General features: G+C 47.7%; 1 protein-coding gene across 3 annotated transcripts in view; it reads left to right on the top strand.

Moving 5' to 3' along the window:
- The window catches only part of MTARC1 (mitochondrial amidoxime reducing component 1), a 30,518-nt gene extending 10,794 nt beyond the window's left edge, over positions 1-19,724 (top strand). The window contains exons 3-8 of one of the 3 annotated variants that reach the window (XM_072814516.1): positions 2,730-2,892; positions 3,806-3,946; positions 6,748-6,809; positions 6,893-6,964; positions 7,734-7,879; positions 14,143-19,724. In XM_072814516.1, the coding sequence (XP_072670617.1) occupies positions 2,730-2,892; positions 3,806-3,946; positions 6,748-6,809; positions 6,893-6,964; positions 7,734-7,869 (574 nt within the window). In that variant the 3' untranslated portion in view covers positions 7,870-7,879; positions 14,143-19,724. Of the gene's footprint in view, positions 1-2,729; positions 2,893-3,805; positions 3,947-6,747; positions 6,810-6,892; positions 6,965-7,733; positions 7,880-8,729; positions 8,943-14,142 lie in introns of those variants that run through there. The other 2 variants (XM_072814517.1, XM_072814518.1) reach the window with 2 other exon arrangements.
- The last annotated feature ends 2,541 nt before the right edge of the window (positions 19,725-22,265 follow it).

The raw sequence follows: 22,265 nt of genomic DNA, 5'->3' as shown, positions 1-22,265 counted from the left end.
GCCTGAAGTTAACATAAGGAAGGAAATAACAAAGATCAGAGCAGAAATAAATGAAACAGAGGCCAGAACAATAATAGAAAAGATCAACAAAATGAAGAACTGGTGTATTTATTTTCATTTTTTAAAAAAAATTTGAATATAGTTGCACACATAAGAGCTGGAGCTTTGAAAAGATAAAATTGACGAACTTTTAGCTGGGTTAATTAAGAAAAAAGGAGCGCAGACTCAAGAACGAAAGAGGAGACGGTAAAACTGATACCCCAGAAATACAAAGGATCATAAGAGAAGAAAGTGAACTTGAAATAACTGGGGGGAAGAAACAACCAAACTAGAGTGATGACTACCACCTACTGAGCACATCCGGGACCTGAGAGTTGGCACGATACTAAGACACAGAGTAAGAAATATCTGCAAGGTCACTGAGCTAGTCCTCTGTGGAGAAGGATGCAGGTTGAGTAGGTCTATCTGACTCTTTCCTTTTTCCCAAACTTCGGGCATTTGCACACCACAGCCGTGCTTTATGCTGGGTCTCAGGCCACCTCAACTCTTACAGCTGACCCTTGAGTAACGAGTTGGAACTCTGTGGGTCCACTTACATGCAGATTTTTTTTCAATAAGTATAGTACAGTCCTGCAGATTTATTTCTTCTTTATGACTCTCTTAATAACATTTTCTTAAAAAAAAAAATAACATTTTCTTTATGGGACTCCTGGGTGGCCCACTGGTTGAGCGTCTGCCTCCGGCTCGGGTCGTGATCCTGGGGTCCCACATCAGGGTCCCCGCAGGGAGCCTGCTTCTCCCTCTGCCTGTGTCTCTGCCTCTCTCTCTCTGTGTCTCTCATGAATAAATAAATAAAATCCTAAAAAAAATTAAAGCTCTCTTTTCTTTAGCTTTATTGTAAGAATAGGGTAGATAATACAAATAACGTACAAGATATGTGTTCATCACCTGTTTGTTATCCGTGAGGCTTCTGGTCAATAGTAGGCTATTAGTAGTTAAGTTTTGGGGGACTCAACAGTTATCTGTGGGATTTCCACTGCATGGAGAGTTGACACCTCTAACCCCCACGTTGTTCAAGAGTCAACTGTATTAATGTATTTCTTCAAATTGGTTCAGTGTCTTAAAAATACCTTAAAGGCATTTATTTTTATTTATTATTATTATTTTTTATTTTTTTTACATTTGTTTTTAAGTTCAATTTGGCATTTATTTTTATTTTTATTTTTATTTTATTTTTTGGAATTATAAATTTTATTTTATTTTATTTTTTTATTTTTATAAATTTATTTTTTATTGGTGTTCAATTTGCCAACATATAGAATAACGCCCAGTGCTCATCCCATCAAGTGCCCCCCTCAGTGCCCATCACCCAGTCACCCCCAGCCCCTGCCCACCTCCCCTTCCACCCCCCCTAGTTCGTTTCCCAGAGTTAGGAGTCTTTCGTGTTCTGTCTCCCTTTCTGATATTTCCCACTCATTTTTTCTCCTTTTGGCATTTATTTTTAAAAAGGAAACTTGGGGTGCCTGGGTGGCTTAGTCAGTTTAAGTGTCTGATGCTTGATGTCAGCTCGGGTCTTGTGAGTTCAAACCCTGCACTGGGCTCTGTGCTGGGTGTAGAACCTACTTAAAAGGAAACCTTACATGGGTACCTATACAATTTGCCGTGTGGAGAAGGCAATTGAAATAGTAAATATGCTAAAGGGGCCCCTGGGTGGCTCAGCTGGTTAAGTGTCTGCCTTCAGCTCAGGTCATGATCCCACAGTTCTGGGACTGAGCCCCGTGTTGGGCTCCCTGCTTCTCCCTCTGCCCCTCCCCTGCTTGTGCTCTCACTCTCTCTCAAATGGTTAAATAAACTCTTTAAAAAATAAAATCTTTAAAAAACAGAATGTTACCTAATTCTAGCTAGAAATATTGCCTGCAGAGGTGTCTGGACCCGAGGTCTGTTTTTTTTTTTTTTTTTTTTTCTTTTTAAAAAGAGATTATTATGCTGTGCTGCTAGAAGTTAGAGCCTTACTAGCGTGAAACTGAACAGAAGCTTTCCTGTCGTCGGCACGTACCGCTCTCACCTTGAATACCCGCAATAGCAATGGTCCTACACTTGGGGAACACTTGCCTACACGGTTCCTTTCCTCTCTGCATCTGTGAGACACACGCGACTCCTATGCAGTCCTGCGTATTGCGTGTCTGGGGCAGGGGAAGGCTTCAAATCCTATGTTTATTGCTAACAATCAAATCAAATTAGATGATTATTGTTGTCTATAATGTTTTAGATTTTATAGAACATTTTCACATACTTTGCTGTATCTAGTTTCATTATCATCATACGGATAACGTATAGCTGGGCCCATTCAGATTTCTGGTTCCCGTCCAGCTGGGTGAACCAGATGTTGCAGTAATTGTGAGTTTACTTCATAGATGCATTGGTTTTCTTCCAGACAACTCAGCATCTTTTCAGGCACGGGATATTATTTTATTCTCCCGTGCGTTCCTTCCAGATGGGAGGCACAGGTAGGTACCCCTCTGTTGTAAAATGGGGGAGAGCAGGACTTGAAGCTGTGACTTCACTGAGGCTTACCCAGGGGTTCGGAGGCAGGGCCAGGCTAAAATTATGTTTCCAGGTAATTAAGGAACCACAGGGACATCACAGCTTTTCCGGTATGTTGTAGACCGTGGTGGGGTGTCTGGATTTTCAAAGCCACCGGCCTTCTTTGCTCCCGCCACCCCCTGCAGAGTGCATGGCCTGGAGGTCGAGGGCAGGGACTGTGGAGAGGCTGCGGCCCAGTGGATAACTAGCTTCCTGAAGACGCAGCCCTATCGCCTGGTGCACTTCGAGCCTCACCTGCGACCGAGATATCCTCACCAAATGATGGACGTGTTCCGGCCCACAGACCAGGTCAGAGGAGCCTCCCTTGGCTTTGGCCTTTGGTGTGTCCAGGTTTTGTCAGGAGTGCAGGGCCCATCAGGCAGGGCAGCCTGTCCTCTGAGCTCCGCTCTGTCATTTTGCCAAGCAGCTCCCAGGCAGTTTGGGATTATGAACAACAGGCAAAAATAAAGCCCTTCCTTTGGGGGCTTCATCTGTGCTTCCTGATTTGGGGGACTCTTGCATTTTGACCATGGCCATCTACCTTCCTCCTTATGTAAGGCGTCCAGTGCCTACAGGGCTTCACAACTGTTCTGCGTCTGGATCTTTTCCACACTATTCTGTAATTGAGTGTGGAGTCCAACCTTTGTACTGTGTGATTGCAATTGCCGGGTGACAGGTGGGCAAGTGAGTGTGGGTATGGAGATGCACAGACTTAAAGTGATCAGGTTGGCTCTTCCAGGAAGAAGGCTGCAAGGGTTCATCATAAAAGGAGGGTTGGTAGCACAATGCTGTGGCCATTAAAAAAAATTACATAAATGGTCAGTAAATGGACTGGATGTTGATATGCAGGTTGCATAAAAAATAGGAATCCATGGAATCAGTGAGCATTTTTATCACCTGTATTGAGGCCATCGAGCCCATCAATCTTGGGGAAGTTGAGGCAGAGGAAGGTGGAGTGGCTTCCTTAAGGGCACTTGGCCAGTGGCAGCTCTCGATCCCAAGGCCATGTTGTCCTCATTCCATCACATAATTCCTGTCTGCAAGGCTACTTATGACTTCTGAACTACTCTCATTTTTCTATATAAAGAACTAAAGAAATATTTAGAAATATTGTGTGTGTGTGTGTGTGTGCACATGCAGGTGGAGGGAGGAGAGGGTTCCAGGAACTAGACACACGTGACTTCTGTATGCCACGTTCTAACCATTTCTATTTCCTTACCAGATTGCGTATGCAGATGCCAGCCCATTCTTGGTCCTTTCTGAGGCATCGTTGGCAGATCTCAACTCCAGGCTGGAGAAGAAAGTTAAAATGACTAACTTCAGGCCCAGTATCGTGATTTCAGGATGTGATGCATATGCAGAGGTAGTACGATGTTTTCCTTGTCCCTTTCTTAGGATTTAACTATTTATTTATTTATTTATTTATTTATTTATTTATTTATTTATGATTTTATTTATTTATTCATGACACACACAAACACACACACACACAGAGGCAGAGATCCAGGCTCCATGCAGGGAGCCCGATGTGGGACTCGATCCCAGGTCTCCAGGATCAGGCCCTGGGCTAAAGGTGGCGCTAAACCGCTGAGCCACCCGGGCTGCCCCTTAACTTTCTATTTTAAAGAAAGATTTTATTTATTTAATCAAAGGGAGATTGTGGACAAGACCTTGCACCCCTCGAGGCCTCTGCTCCTTGCAGTTAGAACATACAGATGATTTCAGCTGGCTCCTCCCCTGATGGCAGCTGTAAGAATCAAGGCCGATAATCTGCGGAGAAGCTCTTGGGTGTAGAAAGTGTCCTAGAGCAGTGGGGGATGGTTTCTGTCCTACAATCAGAGTGACCAGGGGCCTGGCTCAGGCATTCCCCCAAATGTGACCGGCTTTTTTTTTTTTTTTTAAGATTTTATTTATTTATTTATTTATTTATTTATTTATTTATTTATGAGAGACACCGAGAGAGGCAGAGACACAGGCAGAGGGAGAAGCAGGTTCCCACAAGGAGCCCGATGCGGACTCGATCCCAGGACCCTGAGCCGAAGGCAGACTTGCAACCGCTGAGCCACTCAGGTGCCCCTGTGACCGACTTTAAATTTCCTTCCCTGGCGATCCTTGTGCCCTGGGTCGTGTTTCCTACCGTGAAGTTCCAAGATGGTCATAAATAGATGACATTGAATGGGAAGGACCCACCCAGAGTAGGACCTCCGATTTAGACTGGTTTGCACTGCATCTTGTCCTAGAAGCCCTCGTTTCCAACTCTGAGCACCCCCTAACTGGGAACATTTCACATTTTCAGTCGGATGTCCTACAACACTGGCAGAGCACACGTTGTACTAGCGTGTCACTTGTGCACTGTGAGTTGGTTCCTCTGCCGCCTGTGGCCTCTGGATAGACGCGTAGGCAGCACGGTTGCTTCTGCGGAGATCACAGTCCTGGGTGGTCAGGTGGTGAGCAGGCCAGCGAGGCAGGCCGGGAGGGCGGTGAGCGCAGGGTGTTAGGTGGCCCGGGGGTGTTCCTGACCCAGACTGGAGGGGACGTGAGGGCCACCACGGGTCTGCTCCTGCTCAGGCCCCAGACCCCATCACATCTCTGGCTTTCCTATGGTGGAATGTTTTTTTTTTTTTTTTACCTTATTTATCTTGACTCAATCTTCAGCAGTTGCTAGTGTCCATAAAAGGGGCTCTGGAAATACTTCTTTAATTAATAATAAGTTAATTTCTTAACCAAAACCCATATTTCTCTTCTTTTGTTTTTCATGACCGTAGTGCCCCCTGGTGGGCAAAATGGGCTGGGGCTGCCCTAATCCAGGTGACCAGCTTTATGGATCATTGTGACACCTGCAGTTAAGAGACCTATTTTATTTTATTTTATTTTATTTTATTTTATTTTATTTTATTTATTTTATTTTATTTTTTATTTTATTTTATTTTATTTTATTTTATTTTATTTTATATTTTATTTTTAAATTCTATTCTATTTTTACTATTACTTTATTATTTTATTTCATTTTGAAATTTATTCTTAAAATTTTTCTTTACTTATTCATGAGAGACACAGAGAGAGGCAGAGACACAGGCAGAGGGAGAAGCAGGCTCCCTGCGGGGAGCCCGATGTGGGACTCGATCCCAGGACCCCAGGATCATGACCTGAAAGGCAGATGCTCAACCACTGAACCACCCAGGCGTCCCGAGACCCATTTTATGATTAAACACTGCAACTTATAGCAAGAATGATACATCTTCTCAGAGTTAAAATTCTGAGTCTGCAGGTCTCTGGCTTGTGACCAACAAAGGAGTGGGTGGGTTGGTTTTAATTCAAGAATTTTTGTCTTAAGCCCTCGGGCAGCTGGCACTTCTCTCCCGGGGTAAGAAGTTCAAGACTATGATCAGATGTCCTTTGTCTCCTGAGTGTCTTCCTTCTAATTATTCCGAGTCTTCTCACCCTTCTTTTGTGCCTTCCAAAGTCTCTGTTCTGGAAGGTTCCATTCAAATCCTATCTTTTCCGTAAAACATGCCCTGACCAGAGCAACCTGAGGCTTTGTTCCCCTAAACCTCCAGATCCATTCTTGCTTGTGCAGGTAAACCTACAACAGGGCTTTCTCTCAGAATGTCTGAAACTTCAGAAAACATCATGATCATTAGCTTTTCCTATCTCCCCTGATGGCAAGTCCATCGATTTGATTTGTCCCGAAAAGTAGGCACCAGTGACCCAGGCTGTGGGCAAATGCCCGAGGAGCCCCCTGGGCTGGAGCACTTTGTTCCCAGGCCAGTGGGGATGCAGAGAGAAGGGCGTTGGGATATAAAACCCCCTGAGGCATGCACAGTGTAGACTGATCCCCCTCCAAACCCTCTCTCTCTGTCATCCACACCCGCTATCAGCCTGACCCTTCCATTCCTACCCTCCACCCCACTCCACTGGCATCCCTCAGGGGAAGTTTGGCCAGTGAGAGCAGAGGGAGCACTGCCCTTTGGGAGGATGAGCTGACATGTCACAGGCAGAGAGGGGACCAGAAGGTATGTGGCTTCTGAGGGTCCATGTCCTCAACTGCCATCTTTGGCCTAAGTGGCTTTGTTGGGGACGCACCTCCCGTGGAGTCCCTACCCAGGTGTGTGTCAGCCCCAGGGCTTGGAAGTGCTCATGTGAATTTTGTGCTTTGTCCCCCAGGATTCATGGGATGAGATTCTTATTGGGGACGTGATACTGAAAAGAGTAATGGCTTGTTCTCGGTAAGGAGCTTCCACCTGGCGGGGTGGGGGGCAGGGTCAGTCGGCGTTGTCCCTCGTATGATGCTCTGTGTGTGTGCGTCCAGGTGCATTTTAACCACGGTGGACCCAGACACCGGCGTCATGAGCGGGAAGGAGCCGCTGGAGACCCTGAAGAGGTGAGTCTGGGCCGCTTGATCTCTGCAGTGAAAACACCAGGGACACACAGTCTGGGAGCTGCAGGGGGTCCTAGTGACGGGGTAGCTTGGGTTACCGTGCTTGTGAGAATGCCTGGCTGCACAAATAATTTTATTTCTCGTTTAGAATTCACGATTCAAACGGACCAATTTAAGAAATGCATTGCTTAGGTATTTTGGCGAATTATATATATTATGATGCTACCAACCGCTGGGCCACCCGAGTGGCGTCCCGAGTAAAGCAGATTTTAAGCCTAGGGCCTGCCTGACACGCCAGCTGAGCTGTTCAGAGATGAAGTCCCCTGATGTCTGTCACTTATTTGAAAACACTTGAGGGCAGCCCGGGGCGGCTCAGCGGTTTAGCGCTGCCTTCGGCCCAGGGCGTGATCCTGGAGACCGGGGATCGAGTCCCATGTCAGGGTCCCTGCATGGAGCCTGCTTCTCCCTCTGCCTGTGTCTCTGCCTCTGTGTGTGTGTGTGTGTGTGATGAATAAATAAAAAATCTTTAAAAACAAAAACAAAAAACACTAGAAAATGAGAATTGATGGCTAGATAAAGGTAGGATAAAGGAAATACAGCTAGGTGTAGGGTCCAGGCCGTTGTAAGTGGACGTTTGCTACAAAGCTCGGCTCGTCTGCGTGTCTGGGAGGCCTCATACGCGGCGTGTGTTGGAACAGCAGTCAGGGGAGTGGGGCTTTGAGAAGCAGCGAGGCCCCGCTGGCTGTTGCTCCAAATGCTCTCACTCTTTCAGCGTCAGGACAAAGCGGAATCCGGTCTTGCTCCTTCCTGGGGCCACAGAGGCGGGAGGAGGCCGGGGGGAGTCAGGAACCCTGGCTCTGCTGCCCACTCTTGAGCTCCTCAGCAGACGGGGGTGTTCGTCCCTCTGAAAGGAGGCGGGTAGGACAGATCTGGGTGATTCTGTGTGCAGACCAGCTGGGTGGTTTTGGGGACCGACCAGCACGGAAGGGTGATGCTACTCGGTGCCTGCGGCCCCTTCCCTCTGGATTCAGGAAGTGCCTCTGCCGCCAGGAATAGCTTCCTGAAAGCCTTCGTGTTTCCATCCATCCTCTGACTCTTTAGGGCTCGCCTCCCTGGGAAGCCGTGTTTGTGGGACGGGGACGAGTGACCCCAGTGCAGAGTGAGGGCCAGCAGGTGGGGGGCGCAGCGCAGTTCCCCTGATCTTCTGCGGGCCCTATCCTGGCCAGTGGTCACCCCCGCCGGCTCCTGACACCCCAGGAGACGCAGCAGCCGGCCCAGGTGTCCTGTCCTGTCTGCTCTGGGGATGGAGATGGCCAAGATGCAGTAATCTCTGTGCTCTCGGGGACAGGTGGCCGAGAGAGGCCCAGCCCCCTGACATAAGTCATGGGAAGTGAAGCAAACAGTGGTGGCCAGAAGACCTTCCCCGCTCTCGGGCAGGTTGCTCGGAGCCAGTCTGCGTTTTCCTGTGTCCTCAGGGGCTGTGAATGCAGCTTCTCGGCAGGGAGACCTCTGCCAGCCTGACCTAGTGAAGCCTGCGCCCCCCTCGCAGAGGGCAGGATGGCAAAGCAACGAGGGGAAAAGAAATGCGTCTGGCTCCGCTGAGCATCTGCCAGACGGAGGCTCAGGGGACACTTGGTCTACAAAATCCTCCCAGTGGGCGGCATTTGGGAGGCCTGCTGGCTAGTGGGGAATATGAAGATGGGATTACTGTTTTCTGTTCTCTGTTCTCTTTCTTTCTTTCTGATTTCATTTATTTATTTTATTTTAGAAAAGGGAGGAGGGACGACAGAGGGGCGGGGAGAGAGAGTCCCAAGCAGACTCTGCGCTGAGTGTGGAGCCCGACACGGGGCTCAATCCCGGGATCCTGAGATTGTGACCTGAGCCAAAACCAAGAGTTGGACCCTCAACCGACTGAGCCACCCAGGCACCCTCTACTCTTTTCTTTTTCTTTCTTTCTTTCTTTCTTTCTTTCTTTCTTTCTTTCTTTCTTTCTTTCTTTCTTTCTTTCTTTCTTTCTCTTTCTTTCTTTCTCTTTCTTTCTTTCTTTCTTTCTTTCTTTCTTTCTCTTTCTTTCTTTCTTCTTTCTTTCTCTTTCTTTTTCTTTCTTTTTTTGAAGATTTTATTTATTTATTCATGAGAGAGGCAGAGACACAAGCAGAGGGAGAAGCATGTTCCCTGCTGGGAGCCCGATGCAGGACTCGATCCCAGGACCCCAGGATCACGACCTGAGCCAAAGGCAGACGCTCAACCAACGAGCCACCCAGGTGTCCCTACTCTTTTCATCCTTAAGGGAGAGTGACTTCCATATTGATCCCTCTGGCTTAAGAAGTGGTGGGAGTCTTTCTTTGCTGCTTCCGTGACGTCTGGCTCCTAATAGAAAGGGGAAAGCATGTTTGCTTAGTAGATGCAAAAGTTTTGTTGGACATGTGAATACTTGGACAGTAAGGACGTTTGCCACTTGTGTGAGGCTGTGTTGAGCTAAAGACAGAAAGATATAGCGGTAATACCGTGGGAAGAGACAGACAGCCCCCACCCCCAGCTCCATCTGGCTCTGTCACCAGCTGATTGGGTGACCTTGGCAAGTCACTTAGCTTCTTGATGCTTCAGCTTCTTTATTGGTAAAAACTAGACTAATAAAAATTAGACTAATAATACCTCTCTTGGTTGATCAGAATAAGGCAGGAAATATGATTTTAGAAAATAGATGAGGGCTGCTTGGATGGCTCAGTGGTTGAGCATCTGCCTTTGGCTTCGGTCCTGACCCCTGTGGGATGGAGTCCCACATCGGGTTCCGCGCAGGGAGCCTGCTTCCCCCTCTGCCTGTGTCTCTCATGAATAAATAAATGAAATCTTAAAAAAAAAAGAAAATAGATGGTAAAATATTGTACACAATGGCCATGTGGGTGCTGGTTGTTGATAGTCTATGAACTTGACGCCTTCTGGGAGAAGGAGAAGCCTGGATACGCTTCTCTCTGCCCTCTGAAGCTGCATTAAATAAAACCCAGCTCAGATCTGCTCAGCCTCTAGGGCTCCCCTCCTCTGAGCTACCTTCAAGTGCTGCATCATTCTTAACCTGGCCATAGGGATAGTAGGTTGTGAGGCCTCAGAAGTGACCTGTTCCCTAGGGTAGGGACCCAGCGGTGAACCAGACACCCTGTTTGTAATCATGCCCTGGGCATTGGCTAGTAACCAAGCAGACCAGGCAGAGAAAATAATGAGGAGCCCTCATGGTGCACAGGACTTTACAGGTAGTGGTGTTTGCACTCACACACCACCCTTTCAGTTTGGAGACCTTTGTTTATGTTAAACGAAGTGGCTTGGACCTCTGCTCATTGGAGTAGTCATATGTTTCCTATTCATTGGAAAACAAAATGCATTAAGAAAGGATTTTGTTTTTTTTTTTTTAAAGATTTATTTGTTTATTTGACATTGCATGAGAGAAAGAACACGAATAGGGAGAGCGCAGAGGGAGAGGGAGAAGCAGACTCCCCATTGAGCAGAGAGCCCAACACAGGGCTCGAGCCCGGGACTCTGAGATCATGACTTGAGCAAAAGGCAGATGCTTAACCGACTGAGGCTTCCAGGTACCTCAAGAAAGGAGCTTTTGTTTTTTTATTTCTATTTTTTTAAAAGATTTGATTTATTTATTCATGAGACACACACACACACACAGAGGCAGAGACACAGGCAGAGGGAGAAGCAGGCTCCCTGTGGGGAACTTGACAAGACTTGATCTCAGGACCCTGGGATCCCAACCTGAGCCAAAGGCAGATGCTCAACCCCTGAGCCACTCAGTTGCCCCCAAGAAACTAGCTTTATTTTTTTTTTAAGATTTATTTTTATTTATTTATGATAGACAGAGAGAGAGAGAGAGAGAGAGAGAGAGGCAGAGGCAGAGGGAGAAGCAGGCTCCACACAGGGAGCCCAACGTGGGACTCGATCCTGGGACTCCAGGATCGCACCCTGGGCCAAAGGCAGGCACCAAACCGCTGAGCCACCCAGGGATCCCCAAGAAAGGAGCTTTTAAATGAGTTTGTAATTTATTAATCCCAACCAAAAAATATATATTTGAAAAAAATCAGGAGCACCTGGGTGCCTCAGTGGTTGAGCTCAGTGGGTTAAGCGCCTGCCTTGGGCTCAGGTCATGATCCTGGGGTCCTGAGATCCAGCCCCACTTCGGGTTCCCTGTTCATTGGGGAGTCTGCTTGACCTTCTCCTTCTGCCCTTGTCCCTCACTCGCACTCAAATTTCTGTGTCAAATGAATAAATAAAATCTTAAAAAAAAAAAAAGAAAAAAGAAAGAAAATCATAGAGGATCCAGGTAAGATAAACAGCGTGTGTGCAGGGGGTTGAACAAAGCTAGGTGTGCCTGTGGTCCCAGGCCGCTCGCAGTACCGCTCAGCCCCACAAGGGGCCGCCGCCGACCTCCCTTACGGGGCTCCCCACGGTCCTGCCCAGGTGTTAGGGGGAGCTGCAGGTGGGGGAAGCCTGGGGAGGGAGGTGGGGAATGGAAAGCTGCCCCTTTCCATTCCTAGGCGGAGAAATGGACTGCCACTTGCAGACCAGGTGACCCAGCCTGCGCTCCTACAAACCAACTTTTCTTGCCTCACTTTGTGCTGTTTCCTGGGCTGGGCTGGGCTGGGAGGGGCCCTCCCCTCCAAGTTACCTGGTAGGGGAGTGAGTGTCTATGTGAGTGGCTGATGGGAACAGGCAGGTGAAACCTCTGAGTAGCCAAACCCTGTGTACAAGAATTAATAATATAAAATTTTTTACGATTTTAAAAATTTAATTAACAGAGAGAGAGAGCGCACAAGCAGGGGGAGTGGCAGGCAAAGGGAGAGGGAGAAGCAGGCTCTCCACGGAGCAGGGAGCCTAGTGCAGGACTGGATCTCAGCACCCTAGGATCATGATCCCAGCCAAAGGCAGACACTCAACTGACTCAGCCCACCCAGGTGCCTCAAGAATGAATAATATTGACCTGCCCAATTTTTCTCAAGTTTGTGCATGGACCCAGAAGGCATATAGGTGACCAGGGACCCATCGCATCCTGGGTAGGAAGCATGGTGACTGCAGGTAGGGTGGCCGGACCCGGCCTGACCCCGTAGATCTGTGCTCTGGGGCACTCTGGTTACTCCTCCGAGACTCACCTGCAAGGGGAGGTAACTCACGTTGTCACCTGCGCCTGTTGTAAGGATTAGGAGATTCCCGTGTGAGAAGAGGCACCAAAGTCCCACTTTCAGTACCCGCCCTCCTCCACCCGAGATAATCAGAACCGAGGACCCAGGCTGTAGAACTTGGCAGAAAGGAGAATTCCCAAGCCATAAAAGTAGCCCATCTGGCCCCATCCTGAAGAGGCTGCTCTCTGATGGACCCAGATCCTAAAATGTCACTGGTATTGCACACTGACCGGAGAGGCAGGTGAGGGCAGGCGCCTGGGTTCCCAGGGTCCAAGGTCATTGTGGGTACCCGAGTGCTGAGCCAGGGAGTCCTGGGGGTGAGGCAGGGCAGTCCGGAGCAGCAGCTCACGCCTTTCATCCACTCGATTGCCCCTTTGTTCGTTCAGTCGACCTTTCTGGAGGGGCCACAACATGCCAGGCAGCGTACCAGGCTGCAGGCCCGCCGCTGTGAGCAGGCCGCGCAGGGCACCTGCAGTCTGGCGGGGAGCCCAGAGTCCGGGAAGGAACCTCTGGATTTGATCCTCTCCTGTTCTGGTTGCTTATCCCCCATTTCTGATTTGAAGAACAAAATAAGGCCCAGGTCGCCACAAAGACTTTTTCCCCCTTTTTTATTTTTTTAAAGATTGATTGATTGATTGATTGATTTATTTATTTATTTATTTATTTATTTATTTATTTATTTATGATAGACATAGAGAGAGAGAGAGGCAGGACACAGGCAGAGGGAGAAGCAGGCTCCCTGTGGGGAGCCTGATGCGGGACCCGATTCCAGGACCCTGGAGGCAGATGCTCCACCACTGAGCCACCCAGGCCCCCTCATGCTGGTTCTCATGGGGCTTTTACTCACCCGCACAGCTATCCATTCCACAAGTGATTCTGGGTCACTGGTGACCGTGGGGCCCAGCGCTGGGTGTGAGCAGGATAAGTTTGTTACAACTGCTGCTCTCCAGGGACCTTCTGTCTTGCAGACAGACAGACAAGTGCCCTGACTGCAGGCCAAGGCATGTGAGTGTTCCGGGGGCAGGCAGGGAGGTCTCAGGCTTCCCTCCTATGGGTCGTGGGATGTGAGTCAGGCCTTGAAGGGAAGGTAGGATTTTAACACGTGGGGGAGTGGAAAGGAGGCATCCCACAGGCCTCTCGGAGCCTGTAATATGCGAAGCAAGACAAGAGGACACTGAGGAATCTAGGGGAGAGCTCTGCAGGTGCAGGGGAGGGGCAGAGGGTGACAGGTTGGAAAAAGCTGCTGGGCCAGGTAGAGAGGCTTGCACACCCCGCTGAAGAGCTGGAATGTTCTTTTTTGGGCACTGGGGAACCATTGACAGTTCCCGAGCCCAGGCCTGAGAAGACCAGAGCAAACCTGAGGAAGTAATGTGGCGTAGTACCAACAATGAATTAGAAGTCGGGGAGTGGAGAATGGGGAAAGGAGGCCGGTTAAGATGACAAGAAGTTGTGACAATGGTCGGAGTGTGCTGGAAGCAAGGTTGTGGCCGTGGGAGAAACAGCGAGCGAATTCAGTGATACGGTGCAGGAAGGACCTGAGGACTTGGCAACTATGGACAAGCGGTGGAGACTGAGGGGTGTACTAGATGCTTCCAGGGTTCCAAGCCTGAGGGACTGGTAGGATGGTGGCTCTGGTGAGCAACATGGAAAAGCCAGGAGGAGAGATGCCAGGGAAAAGGAAGGTGGTAAAGTATGTCTAAACATCTCAAGTCCCTCATCACTTCATGCTGAAAAAGGGAATGTTCCATGGGGGAAAGATGTGGGGGTGTGGCCATCAGGTGCACTTCGGTAGTTTGTGCCCTGGGCTCACTGCTCACCGCACAACTGCAGGGGGCGTTGTTCTGTTAGACTCTGGTGGAAATGACGCTGTCCGGAGTGGGACCACCTGGCGGGTGGCCCTGTTGGGTCGGGGGGTTGGACATTTACTTGAGCTGAGAAGGAATCATATGCTGTTGGAGCTCTTGCTTCTGTTTGTGACTCATCATGATCTTCCTCCTCTTGCAGTTATCGTCTGTGTGACCCTTCTGAGCAGAAGCTATATGGAAAGTCACCACTCTTTGGGCAATATTTTGTTCTGGAAAATCCAGGGGCAATCAAAGTGGCAGACCCTGTGTACCTACTGGGCCAATGATGGGAATCATGTCCTGGAAGATCAGATACCTTTAAAAAAATGTCCTCAAAAACACCAACACTGGAAGCACAGTTCTGGAACTGACACCTCAGCACTTTCCTTAGGTCTGTGACTTCAGGTTTTTGGTCTTTCGGACGTCCTTGTGCCTCAGTGTTCCCCAGTGTCTTTGCACAAGGTGAAGAAATACAGTCTTGATAACTTAAGAGGACTTCAGTAAGTCATTTAAGTGACAAGACAAAATTCTACAAATCCCTTGTGTAACTACGACTGTGGGATTCATTTTCCTTCTTTTCCATTTAGCCATCCAGAGGGCTAACCTCCCTCATCTCAATACCACTCTGTAGGGAAAGAGAAGAGAAGAGCAAGGGGAAAAGTGGGCAAGAGAGAAGAATGTTCTGGAAGAATGCGATGGGAATGAACTAGCTCCCCAAATAAGGCTTGGAGTGTCACATCACTCTTCTCCTCGGGCCCTAGACTAGCTTTTGAGAAGCCCGACCTTCAGGAAATGCTTGAGATGTTACTTTTCCATAGATCTCTGGGATCTGACCCTCTTGCATCTCAGACAATGTCCCTGAGGATTTGATGGATTCTTCGTAGCACACGGTGTTTCTGGGCTGGAGAATGGCAGACAGGTTAGGGTAGAAAGTCAACTCATGAGAGCAGCGTTGCTGTCAGACTCTGATATGGAACGTGTGAAAAGCAAGACGCAAACTTCCTCACCTTGAGACAAAATATCAGATACATCTTGGTTTTCCAAAAGTTTTCCAACATAAGACAGTGGGCAGTAGCCCTAGCGAGGGGAAGACTGCTAGTTCCATGTTGTCTGAGGTGCCCTTTAATATCCCCCAGGGAAATGATGGTGCCCCCTCGGCAGAGGAGCAAAAAGAAGCCAACTGGAGAGCATGCCACCTAGTGGTGTTGACTGATAGCTCAGCCCATGCTGTGGAAAAGATTGAAAAAAATACTGTCGATGGGTTTTAATTTTCCATTCCTGAAATTTTTTTTTTTTATAGAAGTGAGGGGTACCCCCTCCAGGTGCTCTTTGCTTCTCAGTTATAGGTATCTGATTTCCTAAAAGCTCTCAGGAGGGTGGCTGTGCTGTCACAAAGCCCTCCAGGATCCTTGCTGGGCCCGTCAACTCATGACTGGGTACACCTCTTCACATTTGGGGTGAGAAAGTTCTAGAGTCCATGGATGAGAAGCAATGTGATTTTGTGATCTGAAATAAACCACCAAAAACCTTTCAGAGGAGAAAAGGAAAGCGTGTTCTAGTTCATTAAAAACCAGTATCTAATCTTTCTACTGATCCAATGATTTAACTCTAAGATCTGATGAGCCATTTGGCATTTTGTTCTTAGGAAGCTGACCAAATCATGAAAAAATGTTCCCAAACTGTAAGTAAATGGAAGCTACTTTGACTAGTTTCAGATCTTACTAACTTCTTGGCACAGAAATCAGACTCTGAGGCTGACTGATGTGAACGGGCAATAATTCTGCTGCCTGACCAGGGCCCGGGCTCTTACAAATGGACCTGCTCACACACGGCTTCCCCAGGCGAACACCCATCTTTGACGGGCTGTCAAGTGAACATGCTTTTTACCAAAAGCCGTGCATTTTCCACATCGGGTTTATAAAAGAGGATAGTAATCATTGGAATCTAGCCGAGCTCTGAGGTAACGTTAGAAGTTAACAGGTGCACACGTATATGTTTTCTGGTTGGCGGATGATCGCAGTATGTTTTCCGCACACATGGTGTGAAGCGGAGAATGAAAACGATTAATCGGGTGATCTGGCCCATCACCTTCCCTGATAAATCCACTTTATGCTGAAACTACAGATGACTTGAAGCAAAAATAAGAGTTCAGCGAGTCACGTTTCTAATGGGACCTTGGGAACCCATGACAGGATGCACACAGGATTTAAGAAACTGTGTGAACATTGACTCTGAGGGTGGCCAGTGGTTAGGCACCGGTGAGAAACCCAAGGCTGGTTTGGTGGCTGTTCCCAGAGATTTGTAATCAGTGGCCAGCTGAATGCCTTGGACCCAAATTTCTAACCCTTTGTGAATAGTAACATTGACTTCCCCGGTGACCCATTCGGTGTCAAAGGCCATACTTCCTGCAGACCCTGTCATTGTCATGCAGAGGGGGTTCGGACACCATCATTTGTCGAGAGTCCCCTTCTGCCCCTCAGAATGTGAGGAAGATTCCTGTCTGGACAGAGAAGTTCCAATGACCTCTAGAATCTCAGAGCAGTTGCCAAGCTTTCCGTCAGCGAGATTTAAAAGCCATTTACTTGTGTTTATTTTATATTTAATGAGTTGGTTCATGCCAAAGGCCGGGCTGATGTCTCGTTCGTTTATTTTGGATATTGAACATTTGCACACAATTCCACTTGAAATATAGGATCGGGAGTATAGACGGTCTCAGACTCTCAGAAAGGTCTTACAGCTTGTGGGTGATGGACATTCGAGGTCAAGCCAAAATATCCACTCCTGATGGGTGTTGTGTTTCATTCTGGGTGGCAACTTTGTGCTGTAATCACAGCAGAGAGTTACCAACCAGGAGCTGGAGATCCTGAAAAGAAAACTGTGAGAAAAGCTCCGCCGGGCAGACTGCTCCAAGGCTCACTTTCATGGCTTTTCCACAGAGAAAGTTGGAGCTTCACAACCAGGAGACAGAGCAACGACTTCTACACACAAGGGCAGAAAAGAATCAAATTAGGCCCGACGGAAATCCGGCAGTTGTGTGGCAATGAGAGATCCTCCTGTCTTTCTGCCCTTAGAGCTGTGGGGGCAAGGTGAGGAGGTGTGCTTGTTGGGGGCTGCCAATTTGGTAAGAGTGTGTGGAGGCCAGGCCAGCTTGTGACTTTGGGAGACTATCTGTGAGGCTGTCACCGACAGCGATGGCAGGCCGGAGCTCCTGGCATGTGTCCCCAGAATTCCGATAGTGTCACAAATTGGAGTGGTCCTTGATGGTGGAGAGCAGGTGGTCAAGAGTCACTCAAATGGCTGGAGTGCCTCTCACACCAGGCTTCGATTGTAGGTCTAACCAGTGGGTTGGTGCTCTACCCTAACACTACACTTCCCTAGGTTTTGTTGGTCCCTGAGATTCTGGAACTTTGCCTAAAAAGGATCCATGGGCCAATAACTCTGGGAAGTCCTTCAGGCCTCTCTTTAGGATTTCTTCAAAGGCCTAGCAACTCACTGGAGGCTTGGGACCTGCAATGAAGAGTTCTGTTTAACACTGCCCTTCCCCAAACTCATATCTGATGGCCTCCTGAGAAACGTGTTCTGACCCCCAGATCTCTAGAGGGAGCACCAGCCAGGGGCAAGAAGTCACGATGAGCAGGAGTGGTGCCCCCATGAGAAGGCTGAAGAAGTTAAAAGAGCCCCCAACCACATGAAGGAGACCTCTCTTGGGATGCTTCCTCTTGTCTTATCCCTGGTCCCTGGACTGAGGCTTAAAAGGCTAAAAAAGGAGGTGTGGCGAGAGCGTCTTAGACCAGCTCTCCTCTCATGGGCCTTGGGGAGATGCATTCCTTTCCTGTGACTCATTTTCCAAACCTGCATTCATGGGTGGATAGGGTGGTGGATCAGGGTTGAGGGGGTGGACACAGACTCTAGCCTTGGCCTCACAACAGCACCACACCAGTTCTCCAGGATGCTTTACGCACCAGGGAGGGGCACTATCTTCCCATCTGTTAGCTTTTCCTTTCCCTCGTGACTTGTCAACTAGAATTGCTCCCCACTACATTCAGCAGGACAACCCCAGGGGTCCTATTGCCCCTGCCCATACAAATATACTCACTTTATCCCACAATCTTACATTTGCAAGAACAGTGTTTGCTTCTACCACTTTCTTAGAAATGGACAAGTGAGTTATGATAGTGTCTGAAGTTGCCCAACTTCAAGCAAGAGGAAGAATCTGGTCGAAGGATTCAACAAATGCTCTTGGAATTGGGATAATAGAAGTGTACCTGAGGTATCCCTTTGTCTGCTTTGACTGTACTCTATGCAGAGGAAGGGGCCCAGGCAGCCGTTCTGACGGTGATCCTGTCCTCCCTCAAAACAAAGCTGATAGGGGACTGGCCATCTGGTCCCGTCCTCTTTGGCCTAGCTCAGAAAGAGGAGTTGCCCTAATCACATTATTAGTCTTCCTGGACAGGCTGTAGTAACCAAAGGGGCTGAGAAGTATCTTCTCATCTAGCTTCTTCCAAGGCTGATTTGGATGGGTAGGTCAAGTTCACTCATGTTGGCTATTGACCAACCTAATCTATTCACCCTTGGTGGTCCTTGGTCATGTTCCCTTACCCTCACAGAGCATTCTAGACTGCTCTTCCTCCTACCTCCCTCATGAAACCCACGGCCCCTGACTCTTTCCCTTCATTTCCTGCTCTATGCCTTCTCCCAATACCCGACCAGTATTCCAGACTCCGGTTCTGGTAGTACCCTGTGGGATAGAAGTCAAGGCTCACTTCTCTCTCTCTCTCTCTCTGTCTCTCTTTGGGATTTGCTGGGAGTATTGTAAATAAAGTATTGTCGTAATTATTTCTGATTAATATTTTTACACCTGATGAAGTTTCAAAGGGATGGGGTTTACTTGGCCTAGGGGAGGGGCACCTTCCAGATGACTTGCCCAGCAATTAAAGTGGCTTGTTAGTTGGAGGCCCAGGATGGCCGAGGACAGCTGGAGAGCTCTTCTCTGCAAGCAGCTCTGGTTAACATCAACCGGGAAAGCTCTTTGTAAACACATGAATAATTGATCGTCCAGCGCTCACATAGCTACTGAGGATCTGAGCCTGTATGACTCATTTGCAAGCCATTCCTGTCGTCTGGATGCCATAACATTGGAGGAATGATGATCGTTTCTTGGAGATTCTTCTGTGGCCAGAGTTGCCAAGACCAAGGCTGTAATGGTTTGTTATGATGACCTTTGTTATTCCATTAGGCTCAATTGCTTTAAAAAATGATGTGTGCATACTTTAGGAACGTTTTTACCCTTTACGTTGACCTGACATCATAGTTTATATTACAAAATGTATTAATGACAGAGGAGTGTTTTCATGTCCCAAGGACAAATTTTAACAACCATAATCTGCCCTTAGTCATCATAAATATAAATGTATTGGTCAAACAGATCTCGTTAATGTGGCCAAGATAAATGCAAGTCTATATTTTAAGGCATTTGAAGTTCTAGAGAATAGTTGGAGCTTTTTGTGGGGCTAAGAGATCTTGTATATGTGCTATCAAAAGGCTGAGAAAATTAACATGCTTCCCCCTCTGGTTTTTCCTTGGACAGATATAAACGTCTTGGGGATGTCAAGTAAGATTGTTCACATAGTTTCTGGCCTCCGTTAATGCTTGGTGGGGTGAAGCTTAGTTCTTAAAGCTGTATTCTTTTCATGATGCTCGCAGTGCTTCTGAAAAGAAACAAAATAAAGATTTCAAGACTTAGCAATGTGTTGCTCAACCACATTTTCCTGTATTACATGGTGCCTTGAAGTTTTAATTATATTAGTGCCCCCTGCCCCACCAGCTCGCTTCCTGTAGGAGGAGCCCCTTTTCAACAGATGTGTGGCTGACATTTTGCAATCTATATGCTGGCAGATGGTGTTCTGGGCATGGGCTGGAGGACTGGGCGAACCTTTGTCTTCCTCTCCATTACACCGTGCTCACAAGCATTGGCTGTTGCTGGTGGTGTCCACATTTTAAGCTTCTCAGGCAGAAAATAAATCCTTGTTTAGAATCCCTTTTAGCCGTGTTCTTATTTTGAACCATGACAATGTGCTGAAGGCAGCAATGCCTCAACTGCTACCCTGTGAGAGAGCAGACTGCAGGGTGAGGTGGTCTCCCCTAAATATGGTAAACACGGTGCCGTAATTAAACTCTGGATTGTGATCACCTGGCAATGACGGGTGAATGCTTCAAATAAAACCATTTGCGCTTCTTCCCTTAGAAGCGTCTTCTAAGAAGAATTTTTCCATTCTGAATCTGTTATGGCTTTTGGCAGCACCACATGTCGGGCTTTGGAATCATGATTTTGCCTCGATATCCTCTCTGGGATTGGGGATTGAATTATTTTCTAAATTTGAGGGTGTAGAGATAGTTCTTTTGATAATCTCCTGTGTGGTTTAAACCTTTTGATCCATTTAGAGAGTGAGGCACATACACCCAGGTCCATAGCAGCACTCTTGACGATGGCCAACAGGGGGAAGCAACCCAAGTGTCTGACGACAGATGAATGGAATAAGCAAGAGGTAATAGATGTACAGAATGGAATGTTATTCAGCCTTAAAAAGGAAGGAGATTTTGGCCCATGCTGCTGCATTGAAGACATGATGCTAAGTGAAATAAGTCAGCCACAAAGGGACAAATACTGTATGATTCCAATCACAAGAGATACCTCCCTGACTATAGTCAGACAGACTCAGAAGCAGACAGTAGAATGATGGCTTCTGGGACCCCGGGGAGGAGGAATGGGAGTGTTACTCTTTACCGGGACACAGTTTCAGTTTTGTAGGATTTATTTTTTTATTTTTTTAAAAGATTTTATTTATTTGTTCATAGAGATGCAGAGAGAGAGAGAGGCAGAGACACAGGCAGAGAGAGAAGCAGGCTCCATGCAGAGAGCCTGACGTGGGACTCAATCCAGGGTCTCCAGGATCACGCCCTGGGCTGCAGGCGGCGCTAAACCGCTGCACCACGGGGGCTGCCCAGTTTTGTAGGATTTAAAGAGTTCTGGAGATGGATGGTTGTGATGATTGCACAGCAGGGTGAACGTATTTAATATCACTGACCTATACACTTCAAAGTGGCTAAGAGAGTAAATTCGAAGTGATGTGTATTTTGCCACAATTAAAAAATAGCAATAAAAAAAGATAAAAAAGTGGGGCACATCAGAGACTTGGAGTTGATTTAATTCAATCTCCAAGGCCCCTTTTCTGGAAATAGCCTGCCTGTAGTCACTGAGAGAACCCCACCCCCATCCAGAACATCAAGAACTCTTGCTGAGACTAAGAGAATAAGAAAGCGAAATGTACTGATTTTAAACTTTGAGCGAAGGTGAGATATTTTAACTTTGGACTTCCATTTTTTTTTTGTTTTAACTTTTTGGACCTTAACTTGTTTGGGTTTTTAAAAGATTTTATTTATTTGTTTTAGAGAGAGAGCTTGCAAGTGGGGAGAGGGGCAGAGGGAGAGAAAGAATCTCAAGCAGACTCCACTGAGCACAAAGCCCGATGCAGGGCTCAATCTGATGACCCTGGCTGAGATCATGACCTGAGCCGAAATCAAGTCGGGTGCTCAACTGACTGAGCCACCCCAGCGCCCCTGGACGTTAACATGTAAGGGGATTTCGTTTTGAGCTTTGGAGTCCCTGATAATTTGATATTTTGAGAGGAGTTAAGTTCTAATGTAGATCATCTGGCTGCTGGTGTTTTATTGTTGGGGTGCCTTTATGATACCACTGGGTATCACTGCCTAATTTCTTTCTTTCTTTCTTTCTTTTTAAGATGTCATTTATTCATGAGAGACACACACACAGAGGCAGAGACACAGGCAGAGGGAGAAGCAGGCTCCCTGCGGGGAGCCTGATGCGGAACTTGATCCCAGGACCCTGGGATCACAACCTGAGCCAGAGGCAGACATTCCACCAGTGAGCCACCCAGGCACCCCATCACTGCCTAATTTCTAATAGTTATGTTGGCTGATGAGGCTGGAAATAGATTGAGATGGAAAATAGAAGAGTCTACGTGTTTTGTCTTGATGACAGAGAAGCCTTGAAGAACATAATGTACTGTACTGACCTAGCTCAGGAACTTAGAGGGCAAAAATCCATACTGCCTGCCCAGGAGGATCTGGAGGGGAGCTGTGGCTGGTGTTGGGGGGAGCTGAAGATACTGTCCCACTTCCGGTTGACCACAGGCACAATGGGTAAACACGATGGGGTCCCAAGAACAAAAACAGTAGAGGAATTTTGGGGCAGAGATGGTAACT

The sequence above is a fragment of the Canis lupus genome, chromosome 38, assembly GCF_048164855.1.
Source record: "Canis lupus baileyi chromosome 38, mCanLup2.hap1, whole genome shotgun sequence".
Taxonomy (NCBI): Eukaryota; Metazoa; Chordata; class Mammalia; order Carnivora; family Canidae; genus Canis; species Canis lupus.
This window is presented reverse-complemented; position numbering and strand designations above follow the sequence as displayed.